General features: G+C 31.8%; 1 protein-coding gene across 3 annotated transcripts in view; it reads right to left on the reverse strand.

The window, feature by feature from the left end:
• Positions 1–1,635: 1,635 nt before the first annotated feature.
• Positions 1,636–25,567, reverse strand: part of GABRA5 (gamma-aminobutyric acid type A receptor subunit alpha5) — a 117,722-nt gene continuing 93,790 nt past the window's right edge. For all 3 annotated transcript variants that reach the window (XM_051984648.1, XM_051984646.1, XM_051984645.1), the window contains exons 7-10: positions 18,839–18,982; positions 10,613–10,765; positions 5,042–5,253; positions 1,636–2,964 (exon numbers count right to left, since the gene is read on the reverse strand). In XM_051984648.1, coding sequence (XP_051840608.1) covers positions 2,662–2,964; positions 5,042–5,253; positions 10,613–10,765; positions 18,839–18,982 — 812 coding nt within the window. In that variant the 3' untranslated portion in view covers positions 1,636–2,661. The remainder of the gene's footprint in view (positions 2,965–5,041; positions 5,254–10,612; positions 10,766–18,838; positions 18,983–25,567) is intronic.

The following is a 25,567-nucleotide window of genomic DNA, read 5'->3' on the forward strand; positions in this document are numbered from 1 at the left end:
TAGTTATTCTTGAGTTCTTTGTTGTACTCATGATAATAGAAACTTGAAAAAAGTAAGTGTTCATTTGTTAAAATGATAGCACAAAAAGAAAAAGAAAACCTCAAAAACATCATGAAGAAGAAAATAATAGACAAAGCATACATTAAGATCTTATAAATTTTGGAAATCTAGCAAATGTGTTATAATACAATATGAGATTTTACATTAGCCTCTCCTCATGTTTTACATTTTTTTCTCTACTTTTCAAGAATACATTTGTCTCTAAAGCTATAGTGTCAAACTTAAATAGGAATAAGGATCCTTAAACTGTAAATAAAGATTATGGGCTGCATATTGACTAAGATATAGGTTTACATATTTCTTTTTTACTATGAAATCAAAGCATTAAAAGCAGATAGGAACTACATTTTAATCTAATGTAGCTCAGCAGGTTCTCTTATCTAATGCATACACCACATGTTTGACATTATAAAGGATAGGAAGTGAAATAAAGAACACTTTTTTAAAATTGTGCAATTCTTTAGTTTACCTCAATTGATGAAAGACTAATTTTTAAAACTTGAAGGGTAGGAACTCTTTCTTTCAATGACACAAGTCCATCCTTCTCATTGTCATGGATAACTGAGAGCTAATTTTATCACACTATCACACATATCACAATTACATCTTTAGAAGAAGGGTGGGAAGAATCAGGGTAATTGAAACCCATTATACATTGTCTCATATGAATTCAGCTATAATCTTCAAAGTACATCTTCAAAGTATAGAGAGGTATATAAGTTGTTTTCATTCATAAGAAGAGACTGCGAACAATTTTTTGATAAAGCAGGTTTTATTTTAGTCCCAAGTAATTTAATATTTGAAAAATCTGTGATTTTGTCAATTTGAACATTCTAACTATTCAATTGCATTTTTTTCAACATACAAATTCCTTTTGCTCAAGAGTTTCTGGGACTATATATTGACTTTGTGGACAACTTAATGATGAGTGTCTCTAAAAATAGTTGTTACTCAAACAAAAGATACACATGCCAGGCCTGGGACTCTGGGCTTTTGTCCACAATGAGCAGTTAAAGGACTTTATAGAAATGTGAACTTTATTTGAAGTCTTCATCAATTTTTATGCCATCAGTCAAAAAAAATGCTTAGTTCTCCTATTCTGTTTTAAAAAGAGGTAAAACTATACATATCTTGACTTTCTCTTTTATCTTACTCGTGTGTTGAACAAACAACCAAAAAGTAGAAGAGAGCTTTTCATCAATGTCTCATCTGAAAGTTTTCCCCAGATGCTGCTTTCCTATCTTGAAATAATTTTATCATATTAACATGGGGAGAGAAATGAATTAAGAGTAATAAATTAAGAGTAATGGATGATAACCTGAAGAATGCCTCATTGTATGCAAGGCTACTCCTTCAGCGAGTTCTCAAAAAATGACTGAATAATGTAGATAATAAATGAGAAAAGCTATGAATAGTATGATTTTACTCAAGAAAATGAAAGAAATAATCTTTCATTTCTAGATTTTTAGTGAATTTATATAAATTTAATCTCCATCTTTGGAAAACTATATTTATTACTAAGCATAATGAGAAATTAAATGAAAACATGATCCAAAGAAATAAAGATGACCTGACAACAATTTGTCAAGCTATTTATTGAATGAGTTTTCTTCACGAATTTGTTTAAAAAATAACTCCAGCAAAATCTTAATGTTTGCCTACAAAGGATGACATTTTACCCACAAGAGTAGATTTTTTTATTTAATAAACATTTAAGATTAATTTACAAAAGCTACTAGAGCAATGAATCAGTCATGAATTACTTACAAGGCAATAAAATTGAAAATAACTAATTACAGATTCTCACCACTGAAGCAAAACACACTGGCAGTAGCGAGGAGATGATATGTCTCAGATACATTTAATACATGGGCCAAGATTCCAGTATTGTCTCTGATCCATTCTTCTGTGCTCACATCTCACTTCTTTTCTATGGTACTTATTTTGGTTAGTGGGGAGAAACATGATTTTTTTCCCAAAAGAAATTTATCCAGAGTTGTTTGTTTTAGGGAGGATATTCTGTTAGTCTAACATATGGTATATTTGCCATTAAAGTTTGTCTGCATAAATATTTTCTTATTCTATTTCTTAACATAAGTTCATGCAGTACGTTTTAATTTTAGCACAAAGTGAAAATTAACAAAGGTACCTTATTCTGTATGCGAAAGCTCGTAGTTTCTTTAAAATGAGAATTATGTTTTACAGTCTTTATGACCTGGATTTTTATCAGCTGGGGAAATTAGTATGAATTGACATTTGAAATATAAAAAACATTGTTATGTAATACTTGGAGCAGTTAAAAAATATAACTTGTCTTGTTTGTAAACTAGCAAGGCAAAACCCTGAACAGTTGGGTGCTATTCAGCATTTTCTGACCTTCCAGAATATTGTGTAGCCGCCATTGTCAACTGTCACTTCTTTGAAATATCTGAGGTTACATGTAAAAACAATCAAGGCAATATTATTTGTACATATTATTAAACATGCAAAAATTTCCTGAAAGATGTCGCCCAAATATCAAAAGTCTTGTAGAGCTCAAATTTCTCCTTGGTATCCTTTTGCTGGAAGTATGGCTCTCATAGGGTCTGGGAGTCCTGAAATTTATTTTGGACGAGTTGCTCCTTTAATAACTGGTTCCCTATTCAAATACGTTGCCCAATAGACTAAGTTGAAAGTGCCAAATAGGACTGGAAAAACAATTCGGGACATTTTGTCAATCTTGCTGATGCTATTGTAAGTCTTTTTACTTTCAGGAGGCTTCTCTTCTGCAGGTTTCACAGGAACAGGAGTTGCATTTGAGACACCTGAGGGAGTTGGATCTTTGGGGATGTTTGGGGGATGGGTCATCTTTCCAGTATTATAAGCATTTGTTGATTTGTTTATGAATATTTCACGTTCTTTTTTCTGCAAAATAAAGTTTAAAAAGATAAAACAGATCATGTTGCTTATAACCTGTTTGAAAGAACAAGGGAAGAAAGATGTAGCAGATACAATTACCTCTTTTCTCCCACTGCCATTTCAGTTGTTAAAATGTTTCTCCAATACTATCAGATGGAGGGTTTTTTAAAATAAAATGTTTGCTGAATGATTAAATTGAGACTATTGCATGCATACACACATATATACCACATACACACAACACACACACATTACTCAGTATTACTAAGGACTCCAGTTTTTAATTCCTTATAAGCCATATAATTATCTAATAATTCGGCAGAACATAATGTAATCCTCATAAATGTAATAAAAGGTAAGATTTTATGGAAAAAGAGAGAGAGAGAGAGAGAGAGAGAGAGAGAGAGAGAGAGAGAGAGAGAGAGAGAGAGAGAAGAGAGAGAGAGAGAGAGAGAGAGAAAGAGAGAGAGAGAGAGAGAGCGAGAGATCAGAGAGAGAAACAGAGAGAGGGAGAGACAGACAGACAGACAGAGACAGAGACAGAGAGAGAGACAGAGACAGAAACAGAGACAGAGACACAGAGAAAGACAGAGACAGAGAGACACAGACACACAGAGAGAAACAGAGAGAGAAATTAAGGGAAAGAGGAAGGGAAGGAGGGAGGCAAAGAGGAAAGGGAAAAGGAAGGGAGAGAGGGAGAGAGGAAGGAAAGAAGGAAAGAAGATAGGTTAGTTGTGTGAACATAAAATCCTCCAAGTAGACTGTCAAGCCCACGAGCTCATTACTAGCTGTCAAGGAAAATGGTAAGAGACAAAGTCCTCTTCATCATTTCTATTTTTTGCCTAACATCAGTCTTAGTATCACTGGATTGTAGATGTCAATTTAGAAGATTATATGGAAATCATGAAGTCCAAATCTCTCATTTTATAGAAAAAGAAACAAAGGGCTAGAAAGGCAATACTAAAACCCAGGACTTGCAATTTCAAGTTTCATTTAAAACCCTACCATATAATGCCTTTCCATTTTAGGTCAATTTTTTCTAAGTAGATAATATATAGAATATTAATTATTTATTAAGTGCCCAGCTAATTTCAGGGAATGCCTATATGGGGGGGGGGAACTATAGCTCTCCTGAGGAATTTACATTCTAATTGAAAATTTTTTAACAGATTATAATATTGTAACATAAAATAAAGCCTATAACAAAATTAACAGTACAATCAGAACAATTAGAAATGCAAAATCTCATAAAAATCTTGCTCAATAGTTTACTGGTATAAAATTATCTTTTAGAGGAGAGAAGTAAAGTATCATTTTGTGATTATCATTATTAAAGAGGCAACTTATTCCCCAAATCTTTTATATTATAGACATTTTTGTTTATTTATGTAATCAAAAATGAATACTGCACTCACTTATCCAATATTACTCATGCAATATTTCCCTATTATCCCTCTCTCCAATTATGTTTTATTTTGACATGTGAAGTTCTCCTTCCTCAAATAGATAGGACTACTGTCATTAAAGACTTCCTTTGGATTTTAGGAACTATGTGCGATCGATTAGTTGCTTCATTAGTTTGATGTAACACACTACCTAAATATATCAACTCAAGAAAATAGGAAGTTTTGTGTAACGGCTAACATCTACAAGGTTGGAGAGTGGAAATTTAATGTTTAGAACTAAAAAGAATCATCCCAAGATTATTACTCTTGATCATCCCCCCAAAAATGATGATGTAGGAACTTGTGAGATCCATCTCTTTATTCATAAGCTTTATTTTGTTCATTAATTTTAACCTCCTCTGCTGGCATATCTTTGGTCAGGGTTGTATCAAGTAGTAGTACTAGCTTAAGCTGTATCTAAATATAATTATTAATTTGTGATACCTGTATGGTCAATCTGTCATTTTTCACTTGTTCACATGTCTCTAAAGTTTGTTTTCTTTTTTTCTCACTATCATGCAAATAATAAGGATCCATTTTACCTAAAACCTGAGTTAATGTAATAGCGCACTAATCAGATCCAGCAGTAGATAAAATACATTTTCTTAATAGTGAAAAGGAAAAATCAAAATAAGTACCTTGTTTTTTGCTGCTTCCTGAGCTTTTTTTCCATCCCATGCCCAGCTTCTCTTTGTAAAATAGTTCACTGTTGCAAATTCAATCAATGCAGAAAATACAAAGGCATAGCACACAGCTATGAACCAGTCCATTGCTGTTGCATAAGCAACTTTGGGCAGAGAATTTCGGGCACTGATGCTCAAGGTTGTCATTGTCAGTACGGTAGTTACTCCTTTGGTCAGAAATACCAGGCAAAGAAGGTGGGAGGAAAGAAAACAGATTAATTAATTAATTAGCATCTTGAGCCCTCTGGAGAAAAAAATAAAATAAAATCCAACTACAGTCAACAAATGAATTAATGTGATCCATAACCCTTTGTGACACTGAGATTACTGGGGATGTATAGCATTTAGTGTTATATAAAGTTTTGAGAATGATAACAAATTTAAAGTATTATCATCAATACTACATACAAAGGTTAGATGTGTCTATATAAAGTGGGAGAGATTAATGGTCAATGTAACAACACAAGTGCATTTTATTTTTAAATATCTTAAATTCAAGTTAAATCTGAATACCTATGAGGCAAAATTGGAGTGAAGATACTGATTGAACCTCAGCTTTAATCTGCCACAGCCCTTCATTTTCCCAAGAACAGAATGCTAATCTGTCAGAAGATTGAATTATTATTTATTTCTTAAATTCAGAATAAAATAAAAATAAGATTACAAAAGGTGATACTAGGCATTTCTTCCTGGCTTTGGAGGAGGATGGGTATTTAATTGTAGAGACACTGCTCATGACAGGTGGTATTGCTGATTTTTCGATTCCATGAAATTGGGTAGTAACCCAATAAATACTTTTTGAAGTATCCATGTATTACTGTTGACATGAAAAAGTACAAGTTCCTTCTGAAATAATCCCTCCCTTTTACGTTTTTCTCTCAATAGATGCATTAATTTAGTTGAATAAAGTAACATGGAAAGTATATGGCAGAGAAAGGAGAACATATTTTCCAAAACATGGAGGAGAAAATGTCTATGCCCCTCACTACAATAAAGGGATCCTAATTGCTTCAACTAATAATATTCAACCTTTAAAAAGTAAAGCACACAAGAAAAAAATTCCTAGGCATTCATTCATCTTTACAAATTTTTGAAAGAGAAAGCAGGCAAGAAAAATGAACTAGAACCTCATAGGAAAACAGCAATACAAAATCAGACAACAGACTTCCTGTATCCTAGACAAAGATCCCCTGTTCCCATAGCATAGAAGGGTAGCAATATATAAACTACATTCATTTATTTGACTTTGCATCATTGTATGATGCTATTGAAATGCAATATTTGTAATATTTCCATATGCTATGATATGCAAAAGAAGATGGACTTGAAAAAAATTGCTGCATTGCCTAAATATGTCAAATGATGCATCTTTGGTTCCCTTTACAGTATTTTATTAGTTTTATTGATGAATATTTAAAATGTATCTTAGAGCTGAAAAGACCTCTAAAGAACATATAGCCTAAGAACTTCATTTTACAAATGAAGAAACTGAGGCCTAAAGTAGAAAGGGATTTACCTAAAGTTATCTGACTTAGTTAATAAAAGAATTAAAGCTAGACTTGAAGTATTGATTCCAAATCCAATATATATAATTTTTTACTCCTGAACCATGTTATTTTTCATTTATGAAGTACGTTTTTTGGGTGAAGGTAAAATTTTTCAAATTTTGTTATTGTAATAGTTTTGTTGATGTGTCATTTCTGATACTTTGTAATCTTATTTGAAGTTTTCTTGGCAAATAAACTGAAGTGTTATGCCAGTTTTTTCTTCCCCAAAATTAAATAACAAGTAAAACTAAGACCTTACTAGTGATAGTTCCTTTCCATGTTAATTAAGAAATTAGATTTCCAACTACCTCAAGCCTGTAGAATGTAGTTAAGAACTCAGTATGTGCATAATAATGGAATATAATAATTACTTAATAAATGTTTATTGGATATAACTTGTTGCAAAATCTCAAAAATAAATTGAAGCAGTCTGGGTTTTTTTGAATAATTTTTCACAAATCCCTGGCATATAAGTCTATCCTAAAATTTCAGAGGTCTCCAATTAAGTCCCTAAATGTGGAAGAGGAGAAAAAACATTAAGTTAAAAGTTAGAAGATCTAGATTGTAATTCTAGATGTGCCTTTAATTACCATTGGATAAGTTATTTAATCTCATAGACCTGATGTCAAGAAGACTCATTTACCTGAATTCATATCTGGCCTCAGACACTTAATAGCTGGTGACCCTGGGCAAGTGACTTAACCCTGTATGCCTCAGTTTCCTCATCTGTAAAATGAGCTGGAGAAGGAAATGGTAAATCATTTCAGTATCTTTGCTAAGAAAACCCTATTGTTATATAACATAGCATAACATAATATAATGTATAATTGTATTGTATTAATCTGACATATTTTACATGTATACATGTGTACATGTAGCTTTGCATATATCTATGTATAGCTTTCATTGTGAGAGTTAATATATGCATATTTGTATGTTTTTTGCGTGTATGTATATCTGTGACTGTGTGTGACCATCTTAGAACTATAGTTCATGACTGAAAAATGATTAAAGAAAAAATCCAGTACTAAATCTATGATATTTTATAAAAATAAAATTCCAAATAAATTGAATCAATTGATATTTTATTGTACAGAATAGTAAAAGCAATAAATTAAAGGTGGAATGGAAAAACTAATATAAAGAAGAACAATGACAAGAATGAAACCAGTTAATGACCAGCTTTACAGGAGCACATTAAAAAAGAAAAAAAATAGAGGTTTATATAAAATTGTACTTTATATTATAGCTGAATAGTGAATATCTATAATGATAACCTTGAATCAAACAGAAAAAAATGTTCAGTTATGTTTAGTATCCTCTTTTTAAAATTTAAAAATTGTGAAATATTATTTAGAATGATTTAAAATCAAATTACTTTTAAAAAAAGAAAATGAAATGACACTCTAAGAGGCATACTTTAGTTGTCTGTTTAATTTTCCCCATCTGCATTTTTTGGTAATTGTATAAAATTGTTGATGTTTTTCAGTTTACCAATTCCTATGATATGTCTCTTCCTTTGATTGCTCTAAGTTCAAATAAAGGTGAAAAACTAGAATGGTTGGCTAGGAAAACTCCAAGCATTTCAGGGATTTGCCTAAGGGCTTGAACTAAATTCTGAATTCTGCTATGGGAGGAACCTTATATTTGTCAATTTACATTTACATTTCCCAACAATTTTGGAAAACCGGGTGTTTATTATAATATATTGAATACACTATAATAATATTTTTCTTAAGCATGTCAAATCCGAATACTCAACTTTCTAAAAACTAACCTAACAATATACTTCTGAAGACTGTATGCTACACAGAAATGTAGATAGTTATATATAATATATATATGTGTGTGTGTATATATATATATATACACACACACAGACACACACACATACACACACACACACACACATATATACACACACACATATATATATATGTGTATATATATGTATATATATATATATATAATCTTGTTAATATGTCCAAATTGAAATTGAAAACTTATAATGAATAAAATTCATTTTAAAATTTTCCAAAATTTGTGTATGTCATTAGTTACATTAAATACGTTCTTCCATGTCCTTATGCTATGAAAATATATTCTATTCCTTATATATTTTTCTAATTACAATTATTCCTTCCACATCATGACTTTCCACATTGAAGCTTTGACATATCTTTGTAATTTAGTGGGAGTTTTACAGAAGCTGCAGACAACATACAAAGGCCAACAGATGACACAGAGCCTATGACCAAAAACTTAATCCAAAATTTAGAAGATATTGTAAATACTCCATAAAAGAAAAAGAAAAAAAAAATCAAACTTTGCTGATGCAAAGAGAAAACCAAAATAAATAAATAAATAAATAAAGTATTTTCTAGATTGTGGAGATACATACCCTAACCCCTGTGAAGTGGAAGGGATAACTGTAATGGTTCTAAAAAACTAAAATCATTGTATCTTAAACATGTATGGGTCTTCAGGGATCTTCTATTTTTTTAAAATGTATATTCTTAATCTTAGCTCCCAAACAAAGCAGCATTCCTCTTTATGAGTATCTCATTAGATTCTACTAACAAAACTGAAAGGCAACATATTGTTAATCTTGAAGGAAGACAGACTTGATTGGGCTTACAACCAGCCTTGACATATTATGACGAGCTATACACATAGGCTAATCACTTACTTTCTCAATGTTCTAGGTAATTTTTAAAGAATAAGTAATATATGATTATCAGGGGAGGGTCTAGAAAGATGCATTATATTATATCATCAATATAATATAATATTGTATTAATCTGACCTATATATATATGTATGTACATGTGTCCCTATGTAGCTTTGCATATATCTATGTAGAGCTTTCATTATGAGAGTTAATATATGCACATTTGTATGCATCTGCATGATTTTCATATCCGTATGATTCATGGTTTTGTATGTATGTGTGTATGTTTGTGTGACTACTATAGTTCTTTTTTAAACATTACTTTCTGGCAAAGGTAACAATGGGAACTTCTATTAACTTGTTTTTTTATCTTAATAATTTTATATATCAACAGTTTACTAAGATAAAATATAGCTATTATCAGTATAAAATGATAAGGTGGTTTTCTACCAGAAGCAAAGAAATTTGACAGTTGAAACCAATATAAATTTATTGATCATCCATTGTGTGAAAGGATTTATTACTTTGAAAATAATGATGAAATAACCAAGAGTTAAGTTAATGTTTTGAGATGATCTAAAAATGGCATTTTCAGCATCTTCCACCTCTTTTTTTTTTTTTTTTCTGCTCTACTATCTTCACTGCAGAAGTGGGTGACAGACTAAAGGATTATTTCTTATCTGTTACTTAGCCCAAAGAATTCGTCATAGTAACTATATTCCTGGGGATGTCATCTAAGATAGATACGGACTAGGATGATGCCATAATGTAAATCATGCTACTGTCCTTAGGTTGAGGATCTCAAAACAGATAAAAATTGCTCTTAGTACAGTGGGCAAAGAATTCCCAGTATGGCAGAACTAATCAGGGTATCTCAAGGCTAAAATCCATTGATACCACACCCTCCTCGTTGGCGATAAGATTACTTGATATTTCATTCCTTATATGAATAATGAGGAAAAATCTAACACAAATAGACTTCAGAGCTTGCTAAGGTAACATTGAAATACTAAATGGATTGATTCTAAAGAAAATATTCTTGAACTGAATATGTTAGCACACATGCAATAAAGGCCTCTAAACTTCTCCCTCTTATAATAAACTCCACACTAATTCTTTGTTTCTTTGACCATTAACAAATGGGACTTTCCATTAAAGAAGAATCCCAAGGGAAAGAAAGGTGTTAACAACTGATTAAGAATACACCATAAAACCTGTGAAAATTTAGATAATAAAAGATATATAAGAAATAACTAGTCAAAGAAATGCTGCCTAGTATCTTATAAAAACACAGACATGAAAACTTACCAAAAACAGTTCTAGCTGGAACTGATTCTCTGTTCAGCCAAAATGACACTTGGGATAGGATCACTGTCATTATGCAGGGAAGATAAGTTTGAATGACAAAGTAACCAATCTTTCTTTTCAAATGGAAATGTGCTGTCATTATTGTGTATTCACCTAAAAATAAAAATAAATAAATAAACATGTCAACAGAAATCGGTAAATCCCTTATGAAGAGAACTTTAAAAAGCATATAATTTTTTTCAGCTGCAGTATTAGGGCAAATGACAATGGAAATGTTTATAGGATCTATTTAATGAGCAAAGTAAAGTTCATTTCATAGCTTTTCAGCTTCATATTAAGCAGTGTTTTTTTTTTTTCCTTTTTAAAAAAGAGTGGGGAAAAGGAGGCATATCACAAAAAGGTTGGAAGATAATGAAAGATTATATAAAATTTCACATTGTAAATAATGGAAAAGTTCATAGCCAGAGGAATTTATAAAAGATAGAATAACTTCAATTACATTTTGTAATAGTGAATAGATTGAGGTCCTCAGAATTAGACATATCTAATTATGTGATTCTGGGCAAAATTTTTACCATTTACATGCCTTTAGCAATCCGCTAAAGCTATACATTTCTGTGATGATCAATTTTGATGTATTTTGCTTTTCAACAATGAGGTGATTCAAGGCAACCAATAGATTTGCGATGGAAAGAACCATCCTCATCCAAAGAGAGAATTTTGGAGACTGAATGTGAATCAAAGTATATCATTTTCACCTTTTATTGTTTTTGTTGTTGCTGTTTGTTTGTATTTTTTCTTTCTCATTTTTTGTCTTCTTTTGATGTGATTTTTCTGGTGCAGCATGATGAATAAGGACACATTTAGAAGAATTACACTTTTAACACATATTGGATTATATATAGGCAATGGGAGGAGAAAAAAAATTGGACCACAATGTTTTGCAAAGGCAAATGTTGAAAAAAGTTTTTGCATGTTTTTGAAAAAATAAAAAGCTATTATAAAAATAAAGCTATAAGTTTCATGACTTTCATTAATAAGGGTGTGTGGATGAAAAGAAATGCTGGATTTTCTTGCAGAAATATGTATACATGCAAATGAATATTCCATTTATTGCTAATATAATATATACATGTGTGAATGTGTTTATATGTGTGTGTCTGCATACATGATGTACCCTTTTGGAATAATTGTTAAGCCTTATCAGAATACTATTTTAAATACATAAAATTAAATATATAGGATTATAAAGCAACTAATTATATTAGTTTCAATAATTATACTGAAAAACTTAACAAAATTTTTTGAATTGACAAATTTAGTTTAAAAACTCTTTCTCTATGGAGTTTAATGACATTAAGAAAATACTTGTCATTTATACAAATTATTTTTACTATTATTATTTATAATAAGAATAAGTAGGAAACAATGGGTTCAGTGTTAGAGAATGGTGAAATAAAATTAAATATAAAAGTAATGGTATATTCTTGTGATGTATATTCTTGTGATATAAGCAATGTGGAAGATGAAGAAAATAGAAGAAAGAAGTAGGGGAAGGCTTGAATGAAGTGAAACATACTGAAGCAAGGTCAGGTATAAGGACAATATACAAAAGACTCCAACAACACATATGAAGACATAAAACCAATAGAAACAAGATTAAAAGGGAAGTAGAAAGCTGGAGGAAAAATTTTACAGCCAGTGTTTCTGATAAAGGTCTTATTTCTAAAATATATAAAGAAGTCTGTCAGATTAATAAAAAAATAATTGATAAATGGTCAGAGGCTATGAACAAATAATTTTCAGATGATAAAATAAAAGCCATCTATAGTCATATTAAAAATGCTGTAAATGACTATTGATTAGAGAAATCAAATTAAAACAATTCTGAATTATCATCTCACACCTCTCCAATTGACTAAGATGACAGAAAAGATAATGATAAAAATTATTATCATGTGGGAATGTGGGGAAACTGGGACAATAATGCATTATTGGTGAATGTGTGAAATGATCCAACCATTCTGGAGAGCAAGTTGGAATTGTGCTCAAAAGACTATCAAATTGTGAATTTCCTTTGACCCAGCAGTGCCACTACTGGGTCTGTATCCCAAGGAAATCATAAAGAAGGAAAATGGACTGATGTACAAAAATATTTATAGCAGCTCTTTTTGTAGTAGCAAAGAATTGGAAAAAAGATGCCAATTAATTGGGGAATGGTTACATAAGTTGAAGGCAATAAAATATTACTTTTTTATGAAAAAATGATAAATAACCTTAGAAAGGCCTGGAAAGATTTACATGAACTGATGCTAAGTAAAACAAGCAGAATGAGGAATACACTGTATACAATAACAGCAAGAATGTGTGATGGTCAACTATGAAAAACTTGTATCTTCTCAGTGGTTCAGTGTTCCAAAGCAATTCCAATAGACTTTGGATAGAAAATGCTATGTGCATCCAGAAAAAGAAATACGGAGATTGAATATAAATCAACATGTGCTATGTTCATGTCTTTTTTCTGCTTTTTTTTTTTTGTTCTCTCCCATGGTTTTTCTCTTTTTCTCTGATTTTTCTCTTCCAAAATGATTCACAAAGCAATATATGTTAAAATTAAAAAAAATAAAAACACATAAAAAGACAGCACTACAGGGCATTAAAATTCATATCATTTTCATTGGACAATGTTCATACTAAATCATTTAAGTTAAAGCATTCTTCCTTTCTGTTTCCTGGCACATAGTAAGTGCTTAATAAATACTTGTTGAATTCTAAAGACCTATCCCCAGAGAGACTGATGAAACCTATGTGTAGATTGATTTTTCTTATTTTATTTCTTGTCTTTGTTTTCTTTTGCAACATAGCTAGTTTGGAGATATGTTTTGTGGGACCTCATATGTATAATCTACATCAAACAGCTTGTCTTCTGAAGGAGGTGTGTGGGGCAGAAACAAAAAGGAGGGACAGAATTTGGAAATCATAACTTTAAAAATTTAATACATTTTAAATGTATTTTTAAATAATACATGCTAAAAAATACATGCTAAAAAATACATGCAATTTGGATGTATTTAGCAAAGTAAATAAAATGCATTAAAATAAATGTTTCTTAGTTGGCTTACTGACTGTTACTACTGCTAAATTATAAAAGTAGAAAATGGCATATGCTAAGTCCCAAACACTTAGGTTGGTTTGAGTAATTATGGTAATATACTGAAGACAATTTTTCTTTAAATTATTTTCACTTTGAGTATTTATTGGAAAGTATTGATTATATGCAAACAAAATTCCTTTATTTAAAAAAAATAGAGAATAGTTAGAGGAGAGAGAAGAATAAATGGAATTCCTTAGACCATATTTCCCAAGTGACCCTGATTACTGGCCTCTGGAGAGCTTGATGAAGACCACCAAATTCAGCAAAGAAAAATTATTTTCACTTTGAGTATTTATTGGAAAGTATTGATTATATGCAAACAAAATTCCTTTATTTAAAAAAAATAGAGAGTAGTTAGAGGAGGGAGAAGAATAAATGGAATTCCTTAGACCATATTTCCCAAGTGACCCTGATTACTGGCTTCTGGAGAGCTTGATGAAGACCACCAAATCCTTTGCTGAATAAGGCTTTCCCTGGTTAAAATCGGATTTCTGTATTTTACTAATCCCTAGTTACAATCTGTGTCTTGCTCTCTGAGCTATCCACCCTGCAATCAAAATACAGCTTACCCAGATAAAACATCAGTGCAAAACATCAATGCATATATAAACTGATATATATAGGCGTTCCCTCTTTTATTAGTCTAAATTCAAAGACAAGAAAGTGGATGTGGATCTAAGCACTAAGATTGTGAGTGCAGATTCCCAAGGATCCTACCTAAAATTCCAGTATTCTTCCCTAAGGAAGAAGCAGAAGAAGAGGAAGAAAACAGAAGCAGAAAAAGTCTTCAAGAGAAGAGATTGTTCACTATCAGTGAGGGTGGGAATCTGTTTCCTCCCCATTCTGCTTCTAGTGAAGTTTCTTGGAGATGTACCAATATCTTCTCTGGATCTTCTTTGCTTTGTGGGATGCAAGAGGTGAACTGCCATTCATTGCTGACAATAATGCTGTCCTCACGGTGAACTGGTAAGAAATGGGATTGGTGGATACTTAAGGGGTAGAGATTGCAATCATTTATACTTAGCTATTAGAAGGGTTCAATTTCAATATTGTACTGGAACTTTACCAGAGTACCAGGAGGTATGTGTTTTAGTGCTGGAATTGTGGAGGGATAATGAGTAAAGGGAAAAAAAAAATGGTACACATAATAGAAAATTTGGGAAGGCAGTATGTTGTCTTTTTATGAATATATTTTCAATTAGTAATTGATTGAGTGAATCCTGATTATATGACTATCTAGAAAACAGGTATGTATTCTAGAATACAAACAGATTTTCTCAAACAGATTTTTTAATAAAAGGAGATGATGAAAATGGTTGGTCAAGGGAGACAGTGGGGCTTAGTGGGAAAGAACCATGGGTTCAGAGCTCAAGGACTTAGATTTTAATATTTACTGTGCAACTTATTATCATTATTTCCTCAAGTTAATCATTTAACTCATCTGCTAAATTCCTTATTTCTAAAACAAAGAGTTTGGATTAAATGTTACTTGAAATCTCTTTTAGCTTTAGATTCCCAAATTTTTTGAGGAGGTGGGGAAGAAAGTTTTCTCATCCTTCCCCCCAGATTCTTACTAACATTCAGTATCATAGTCACAGAGGCAAAACTTTTAATGATCAAATAGAGTGTACCCTATCTGCTGGACATTTGAGCTATCATAGTATAGCCAATAAGATCTTGGTTGTGCTCTTGTTTCTACAACATCATAAAAGCTCTAATTTTCTGTAGTTCAACCCTTCAACTTAATGACAAGAAAGGTAAGGCCCAGAAAGATGACATGATGGAGGTAGGTTCTTCTGACTCTGGAGCCAACACACTATCCCTTATCTTGTGCCTCCTAAGAGTATCCACTCTTTGGATCAAATTCCTGCTTTGCACTAATTATTTGTGTAACTTTGGAAAAATTACTTGGATTCTTAAAGTATCTTCCATTTTTAAATCTCTGCTCCTTCATCTGAAAGTCTCCTATGATGTTTTCTAATAGAAATTGCTTAGTTACTTAAATTTAATTTTGAAAGCAATCTTAAAGTAGTGACATGCCTTCCTTCAAATCCTACTGCTAGCAGAGCCATAACAAACACCATTATCCCCTAATTCAAAATACATTCCCTTTCCCCTGACATTCTGCTGCTCTCATTCTAATACATTTGAGAAGAAAAGAAAACATTTAGTAAAAGATTAAACTGGTCAAACTTGATAAAAAGAGGACATGTAGGTACAGGATAAGAAAATATGTGATTGCATAGGAGAGATATAAGGTCATAAAGTAGGGAGTCGAAGGAATAATAGATAATTAAGATTGTGTATTTGGGAGATGGATTGGGTAATATGCTAGATATACTATTACTAATATTGAGGGTTGATGTAGAATACCAAGGTATTAATTGACAAGATACCATAAAACCATAGTTAATGTTAAAAAAAAACGGCATACATTAGTTCACAGTTATTTCACTTCCTCATTTCTTATGGAAATATATTTTCTAATTTTTTCTCACCTTCAAGTCAACATCTTCCTGAAATGGTGAAACTTGTACTATAGATTTAATAATACTTCTCTACACTACCTAACAAGTAGGTTATTATTAATAGGTAACCTACAAACTAGAAGTAAAATATTATTTCATCCATGAACATAAAGAAAATACACACACATTGATTGAAACTTTCCCCATCATCCATTTCCTTTTTTATTCCCCTTCACATTTCAATACAGAACAGTAATAATATAATAAAAATAATAATGAGGGCTATAGTCTGAATGTATGACTTCATGACTATAGGGAATTGCCAAGTGAGGAAAATATCTCTACCAGAGCAGATTGGCACCTCTCCTTTAACTAAAAAAATAAAAGATTTATAATCTCAGAGAATCTAATTGGTTTTTCTAGGATTATACAGGCAACATTTGTTAGAGAAAAGACTTGAACCCATGTCTTCTTGGCTAACTCTCTATCCAGTACTGTCCCTACCAACAATATGAACTATCATTTTCTGGTCATTTTTCAGGTTTGTCAAACAATTATGTACAATATTTCATTTTCATTTTAGGAATATTTTCTGAAGTAACTCTTATTTTCTAGAGAAGAAAAATGAGGCTTGGGGAAATAAAATGTCTTGTTTCTGGTCACACATCTAATAAGTGTTGGAGAAAATAAGCCTTCCTAATTTTAGGGCCAGCATTCTATCTTCTGTTTCATGCTGCCTAAGAACAAACAATTCAAATCCTTGATTTACCCACTTGGATTAATCACTTAAATTCCTTGGACCTCAATTTCTTCATGTTAAAAATGAAAGTCTTGAACTAAATTATTTCTAATCTCTGCTTCTTTATCTGAAAGTCTCTGATAGTTTCCAATAGAACTTGCTTAATTAGTGAAACAGTTATAAAGGTAGTCTTAAAGACTCTCATATTCAGTGACCAGGAAGGCTGTGTTTGGTCACAAATGGTTGGAAATTTTTGGAGAATTTATGACCTTTTACCATCTATTGATCCTCATTCTTTTTTATTATAATTTAATGACTACTGTGATTAACACTTTTCCTGTAATTTAGAGATTGTTGTCTTACAAATGGGACAGGTAACAATTTCCCTCCCACAAATTAATACATTATCTCCACCCATCCTCCTAATAATATTCCCACTCCTAATGGATGACCCCATCTCCAGACACTTAGAATGGAAAGCTTCGAATTACTTTTTTAATTTTTTTAAAAATAGTACTGGATTTTTCCCCAGTTACATAACAAGAAAATTTTTAACATTCATTTTTACAAGATTTTGAGTTCCAGATTTTTTTCTTTACCCCTTTTCCTTTCCCTCTTCTAAAGAAGATCTGCAGTTTGATGTAGTTTAAACATGTGCTATCATGTGAAATTATTTCCATATTAGTCACAGTTGTGAAAGGAGAAACAGATCAAAAGGGAAAAATTATGAAGTAGAATAAAATATAAAATGTTTCTACCTTCTTTTAGACTTCTGAATCACTCTTGAATTTTTGCCTCTTACCTCCTTTGCAAAATATTCAATCATTGCCAAATTGTGTCAATTTTATCTCTGTAGACTATTATGCCTCATAATGATTCCTTTCTGCCCACTTTCATAGCCAAAGTGTTATCTCAGCTCCACATAACCTCCTCTCTAGACTATTATAATGACATATAATTTAATAAAACAATAATTGATCAAACTACCTTTCCAAATGTATTTCATAGCAATTACTGTCATCTTTTTAATCAAACTTCTAAACTGGACTATTTATCTTCAGTCTTTTCCTGTACACTTAACCCTGGGTGCCTCTATGAATATATGTATCATATCACCCTTATCAAATCTTCTAAAGATAGCCTGTTCTCCATAAATTATTTCTTGATCTTCTAGATGGGATAATTTTTTTTTTCCTTCCAAAAACTGTTGGGCCACTTTGACTTTCCATCAATTCTTAATAAACAAGAAGCCCACTGTCCTTATGTAACTATCTCTATATTTTCCCTGGCAAAGTAGAACTGTCCATAAATCCTCTCCTCACCATTAATACCTATGTCAACAAATACACAAATATGCATGTGCCAGTCTGATGTTTCATTATTATCCTACTATATGTGAGTACCTTAATTTCCTTCTACACAGAATAAGAATACTGAAAGTCAGTACCTTCTTGATGGCCAATATTTCACAGCAAAGAGTGCTCTTACTTCTAGTTTCTCTCTTTTCACTAGTTTGGTTTTGTCCAAGAAACTAATGTTAGCTATGTAGTTCAAACATAACTTATGTAAAATTTCTCTTGATATCTTCCATTAAAAGTAGAAATGTGCTCTGAAGGCTAATAAGTCAGAAACATAACCTATGCCTATGCAAACTGGCATTCATGTGCCACGTCTATATGTCTTAAGAATAGTTGCCAACCTATAGTCTATATTCTTCTGTAAAAATTCCATATGTTTGCTCTCTATTTCTATTATAAAGGAATGTAGATCCTGTAAGAAGGGCAAATCCTATATGGACTGAAAAGTGTCATGGGATTTTTTTTCTTGGAATTAATTTAAAAACAAATAGTGTTTTTTTCTCATACCCGTGCTGGTACTGATGTTTTCTGTTCCCACAGTCTGCCCCATCAGATGGTACTGGTTTAGGCGGGATCCATCTTCTGCTACCACCACAGATTTAGCAGTGCCATTTGTCCAGATATAAATCACTTCAGAATTAGGGTATGCATCTGCAAAGAATAATAAAAAGTGACTGTTTAAAAATAGTTTAATTTCCTGTCAGGTAGAACTTAGGATATTTTAGCAATAATAAAGAATAATGATTTGAGTCATCAAGTCTAGTTCTGAAGTTATTAGGTCAAAGCCCTGTGATTTAATAAATATGTAGAGTAGTCAGAATGGACCAGATGCTAATCTATAATCCTTCAGTATCCTTATAGTTTAGATAGATTAAAGTACTCAGAAACCAATGCTTTTTGATGACCTTATAAAGGTATTAGTATGTTGTTTATTCTTCTGTCTATCTGTCTATCTGTTTTGATACAATTAGATCCATTTATGAAAATATTGAATTTAAAGTTTTGGAATCTTCCATTCCAATTTCAGGTTTTTTGTATCCTTTTAGGGTGATTATTTGGCTCCCTTATTATTCACAAAATCATGAAATCAGACAATGTTATTTGAAAATGACCTTAGTGATCATCTAATCTAACCCTTTCTCCTTTTTACAGATGAGAAAACTGAGGCTTAAAGAATAACTATCCATTGTTACATAGATAGTATGCAGCAAAATTAAGATTTTAATCCACAAAACAGCTAGATGGTGCAATGGAGAGATCAATGACCCTGGAGTCAGGAGAACCTGAGTTCAGAAGTGGCTTCAGATACTTAAAACTTATTAGCTGTGTGACCCTAGGCAAGTCATTTAACCCCAATTGCCTTGCAAAAAAGTTTTAATCCATGTCTCCTGATTTTCAATTTTAGAGATTTTTATACTTCACTTGTCAATAGGAATAAAAGTGTACCACATGAGCTAAATTCTGAATCAACATAAAGATAGCTATAAAAAAAACCTTCAATAACTCTAGAATAAAGTCATTATACTGTTTCCTTATCATACATCTTGTCCAAATTGAATGGGACCAAACACTATCTACATTTGTGACATTCCAAAGGAATGTTTTTAGGATCTATCCCTTATATGAGATCCCGACTGGCAACAGTTATGTAACAGTTATACATCCTAACAGTTTTTGGTCATGCTATCTGACATTGCAACTTCTCTTGAAGCTATATGACTAAAAGGTCAAACATTCTTCTCTGAAAGAGACCGGCAGAAGTCCCTTTAGTACAAAACAACTGTATTTGCAAAATGGTAACCATATAAATGAGGTTGTGGGGTACATAAATATAAAAAAAAAATATTGTTTAGCGTGTGTTGCTACATCAAACCTTTCAGTGTGCTAAGGATTTAAGAGCACTAATGTGAGCCAGCTAAAATACTCCTAAAACCTTTTGTTCTTGGATAAGACAAATTATAACCTAAGCCGGTATGCGTTTACATATTCTAAAATATAGCTGGTACTTCAGATCTACAGGTGAATAGGGGAATATATTCAAGGGAGTGATGTGATAAAAAGGTGTTATAGAAACTCTGAGGAACAAACCAGATTGACAAGCTGAAGAAATCTGAAAATTTTAAAGTTCCATTCAAAAGCACAAACTGTGCCTTTGCTAAGGAGAAAGGAAAAAAAAAATAGTACCATAAGTTAAAAAAAAAAAAAAAAGCATGATGATGATACCAATTATGTTTGTTAAGAGTGCTCTGTGAAACCTGGGAGACTTTAGTCATTTCCAATTGAATTATTTTGTGAAATACAGGGGTCTAATATTATTTTGGTAGGGTAGAGGTCATGCCTTTGAATGTTGCATTTGACAACACATAGAGATTCAATAACTTTTCAGAGATGATTGGTAAAATGGTCTCCAGTAAATTGCTCTTCCCCTAAAGGTTTTTTGTTTTTGTTTTTTGGTAAAGCAAACAGAAAAACACAAAAGTACAAAGGGGTTTTTACAAGCTTGTTTGCCAGGTTGTCAGGGTTCATTTTTAGAAATGATTAATAGTATTCTAGGAAGTTATACCATTACTAACAAAACATCTAGTTCAGTACTAGAGAATATTTCTAGGATTTTTGTTTTGTTTTTGGATGGATATGATATCTACATGGCATTAGGATTGATTGCCTCAGTTGGTTGGATTATTATAGTAATGAAGAAATATAGTTTGAAACAAGAATTAATGTAATTAGCATTAGTATAAAAATTATGTCCCCTGACTATATGCTGTATCCTGAATCTTAACCAGCCATCTTCAATGCCAGCATCACAAAGAAGCCCAGATAATAGTGTGAACATTTCCAGGAAAATGATACCAAATGTATGGACAACTTAAAATGAAAGGAAGTCAACAAAATGGTTTTCAACATTTTATATTGTATCTGCCCCCGTTATACAGTGAGCTCCTTAAGGGGAAGTGCTCTTTTCTCCCTTCATTACATGTCCAATGATTACTACAGTGCATCCCCAAAGTAAGAACTTTAATAAATACATTAATAAGATCCAGCATTTACAAAGCATTTCAGGATTTGTGAACATTTTGCAAATATCTTTGTCCTTACAACAACCAAGAGAGATGTCCTAATAATTGTCTGAGGCCAGATTTAAATTCAAATTTAACACATAATTTATTGTACTAGCTAGCTGGCTGTTAGAACCAATTGTTCCTTATTCTAGATGTCTTTTGTTCATAGAAGATAATCATACAAATATTAAATATTAAAATTAACTAAATATTAAAAGCAACTACAATGAAATAATAGAAACTATGCACAGTTATACTATATCATATAGTATATGTGTACATAGTAATGTGTACATATCAAATCTAGTGATATGCTGTGTGGTATATTTGACAGACACCTAGAACTGGACTCAGAAAGACTTGAGTTCAAATCCTACCTTAGTTGTGCAGAAGTCACTTAATATTTAATTGCCTCTGTTTCTTCATTGAAATGATGTTAATATATTCCATACAGGATTGTTGTGAGGAACAGAGATAATATAAAGAAAGCTCTTTGCAAAACTTTAAGTAATATATGTTTTAGGCTTCACTATCATAATCATCATCTTCATCATCATCATACATGACTAGAAAAGGAGGTGAGTCAGTCATCCAGCAAGAATAAAAGATAATAAATGGGTCTAATTACTAAAATAATGCTACCTCGATAACAAAGTATCTGATGAAGATCTTTTATGACTTGGAAAGGGAAGGACAATATTCATACATGATTGGAAGTCACAGAGAGTTTGTTTTCTGCAGAGATAAAGGGAATACGTGTAGAGATGAAACTATGAAGCCAACCAAATATCACAATATTAAGGAGAAAGCACTTTTTGACTGGTAAGGCCCTCATTCATCAATGACAAGGCCATTTTGGAGCCTATGAATATCCCATTCTGAAGAATTGATTAGAATTATATTTAATGGTTAAGTTAATTCAACATATACATCTATGTCACATTATCCTTGAGTGCAACATTTTATTTTTGCCATATGCAGAACAAAAGTTACTTGAAAACAAATAACATCTTACCTATTGCTCCATATCTGTGGAGAGTAGGCTCTCAATACAGAGAATAATAGTGTTCCTGAATGTCATAGTACAATGCTAGTAACAATACTTTGTGATTAAAATTGAAGTTGCTAGCATGTTTGTTTGTTTATTTTTTAATATTTTATTAAGACATGATGTCTCTACATCTTAGGTTTCTTACAAATATGCTTCTCTACCAAGAAAATGCTGGTGGCTGTTTCATCAAAAACGTCCTAATTTTTACTTTATTCATTAAATTGAATCCATGATATCATTGGTATAAAGAAGTATTTACTAATGCAGATTGGTTCCAGCTCTAACATATTCCTTGAGTGTTTTCTGAGGCACCAAGACTTCAATTTTTTTCTAAGTCATATAGTCAACATGTATCAGAGGCAGAATTTGACTCTCCTGCCTCTGAAGCCAACTTCCTATTCTTTATACCAAACTATACCTAAGAGTTTCTGAGAGTGTCTTCCTCCACCCTAAGAAGTACAGTAACTTTTCTTCTTTTGGATTAAATAATGCTGGATTTTCTGAATCCTAGTATCACAATCATCACTCTATTTTGTGTGTGTGTGTGTGTGTGTGTGTGTGTGTGTGTGTGTGAAATTCCACAAGAAATGGCTGGTCAATTCTGATATAAATAACACTAGATACTTTTGAACAATATTTGTGTCATTTCTACTTTCTGTAAATTTTATAGAATCCTAAATTATGTAAAATGATGACATAAAGATATGTATTGTTTCCTATCCAAAATATATATACCAAATTCTGTCCAAAGAGATTAATAAGAATTGAGACAGCAACCATGATGCTTCTATATAGCTAATATGAGCTTCTTTAGCTCTTGGTTTCTTCCTGATCTGCTGAATGACTCATGCTTCTATGACCCTTTCCACCTGCTATCCTGTATTCTTTCTTTTCCCAGTTCATCTATTCAAAAATATTGACACTCAGTGAAACCTATTTTAGAACTCCCTCTGTGGAACAAGCTAATCCTAAATAGCAGTCATTTCTAGTCACAAAATATCTTTCAACCAGAGACAGACTTCCTCACAAATAGGGAAAGCATTAGGTTCTACAAATTTCTTCTCCCTCATTCTTCCAGATATAATACAGGGAATCACTCTAATATGTTGATAAAAATCTAATTGAACACGTAGTTTCTTCTGGGGTCCCAAAAGATAAATGAGGGAAAGGAAATAAATTTCAGATTTGGGAGGAGAATTTAAATTCAAGAGCTCTAAATCCAAAGCTTTTCTTTGGACCCAAGCAGCTGACTCAGCAACTACTAGGAAGTCTAGAGGAAAATGCATTCCTTTTGTGGCAAATCATAGCCAAAACCATCTTTAATTAAAAACAAAACAACAGCAAAAAAGAAGAAAGGGAAAGAAAGAAAGAAAGAAAGAAAGAAAGAAAGAAAGAAAGAAAGAAAGAAAGAAAGAAAGAAAGAAAGAAAGAAAGAAAGAAAGAAAGAAAGGAAGGAAGGAAGGAAGGAAGGAAGGAAGGAAGGAAGAATAGCCATTTACAATCAACTAGGATTTATGCATTGAAAACTAAGGGACTAAGGGAAGAATGAGTCACTGTGTTTTTTGCTGTCCAGAATGCAGTGGAGATATGGGAAAAAGAATTATTCTATATGGTTCTGCTCTTTTATTTCTCCAACAAAAAAGAAAGCAAGTTTAATATAGAAAGGGAAAGAAAGGTGTGAGATACAGAGAATAAAAAAATAATAATAATGCTTTTTCCATGCTCAAAAAATCTTTCCCATTTCACTTTCTTTAGATTTTACAGCCATTTAAAAAAAATATAAACCCTTAAATCATACCATGAAACATAATCAAAGCAAGGCACATCTCTTATATTTTCCTTGTTCTTTATTGCACTGACTTGTCTGGTTGACTAAGTTTGCTCCTGACAGTCTGTAAGTTTCCTTTTTGGTTCCCCTGAGATGCTCTTTTCACATCTGGAATTTCAGGACAGTGATTTAAAGAATACCATTCTTGGACCTCAAATTTTCTAATCTACTTGATTTGTTGGACATGCCTTCCAATCTTCAACATTAAATAAATTCTTCTTTCACTTTATTCTCCCTATTTCTGAGATAGAAAAGATTTCTAGACAAAGGATGCAATTTAGTTTCATTAAAAATTCTATCTAACGTTATCAGGACCTTCAATGCTTAGAAACACTTTTATTCATCCCTATTTAGCCAACTATTACAGAATTGGTTATTTCAGGGCAAAGTGATGATTATACTAGATTTGTAAAGTCATCAGGAAAAGAGGAAATTATATCCTGTAGTACTGTAAAAACAAACTGGTAGATATGATTGTTGAGTAACCACAAGTAGTATTAAAAAGGCTATGCATCTTCTAAGACAGTGTAGGACAGAAAAAGGCCAAATTCACAAGAGAGGTGTCCTGCTTTGATTATGTTTGATGATATAATTTAAAGGGTTATTTTTTTAAAATACCTGTATAAATCTATAGATTTACCTTCCTTTTGAGACTATTTTATTTATGTATATATGCATACATATGTACACATTTGTACATGCACAATCATATGTGTACATATACAATAAATATATATATATATACATATATATATATATATATATAATTGTCTGACATTTTTCTCCTCATTAGATTGCAAACTACTTAGTACAGTACCTAGTATGTAGTAGCATTTAAAAAATGCTAGTTGCCTGCCTGATTGAATAATGATACAACCATTTCAGATTCTCAAGCTAAGGAAACTGCTTTGGTTTTCTAAATTTTTACAAATCATATGCAATAGATTGGCAAGCTTTTTAAATTCTACTCATCAATATATCTCAAAACTAAGCCTCTTTCTATTCACATTTTTACCTCTTAATTCAGCCCCTTATTACCTCTAGCATGGATGACTATAATTATCTTACTAATTTATGAACTAATTTCTCTTCTTCACAATCTATCCTTCACACTGTTACCAAAGTTATCTGACTAATGTGACACACAGAGAATTCATTCCTGTGCTCTGTCTCTACAAGTAGGTCATATAGTAGAGAGCAGGTCTTGGAATCAAGAGGACCCAGTTCAAATTTAAATTCAGAGATGTATTAGCTGTATGATCCTCATCAAGTCACTTAACCCTGTTTTGCCTCAG

The sequence above is a fragment of the Antechinus flavipes genome, chromosome 3, assembly GCF_016432865.1.
Source record: "Antechinus flavipes isolate AdamAnt ecotype Samford, QLD, Australia chromosome 3, AdamAnt_v2, whole genome shotgun sequence".
NCBI classification, from domain to species: Eukaryota; Metazoa; Chordata; class Mammalia; order Dasyuromorphia; family Dasyuridae; genus Antechinus; species Antechinus flavipes.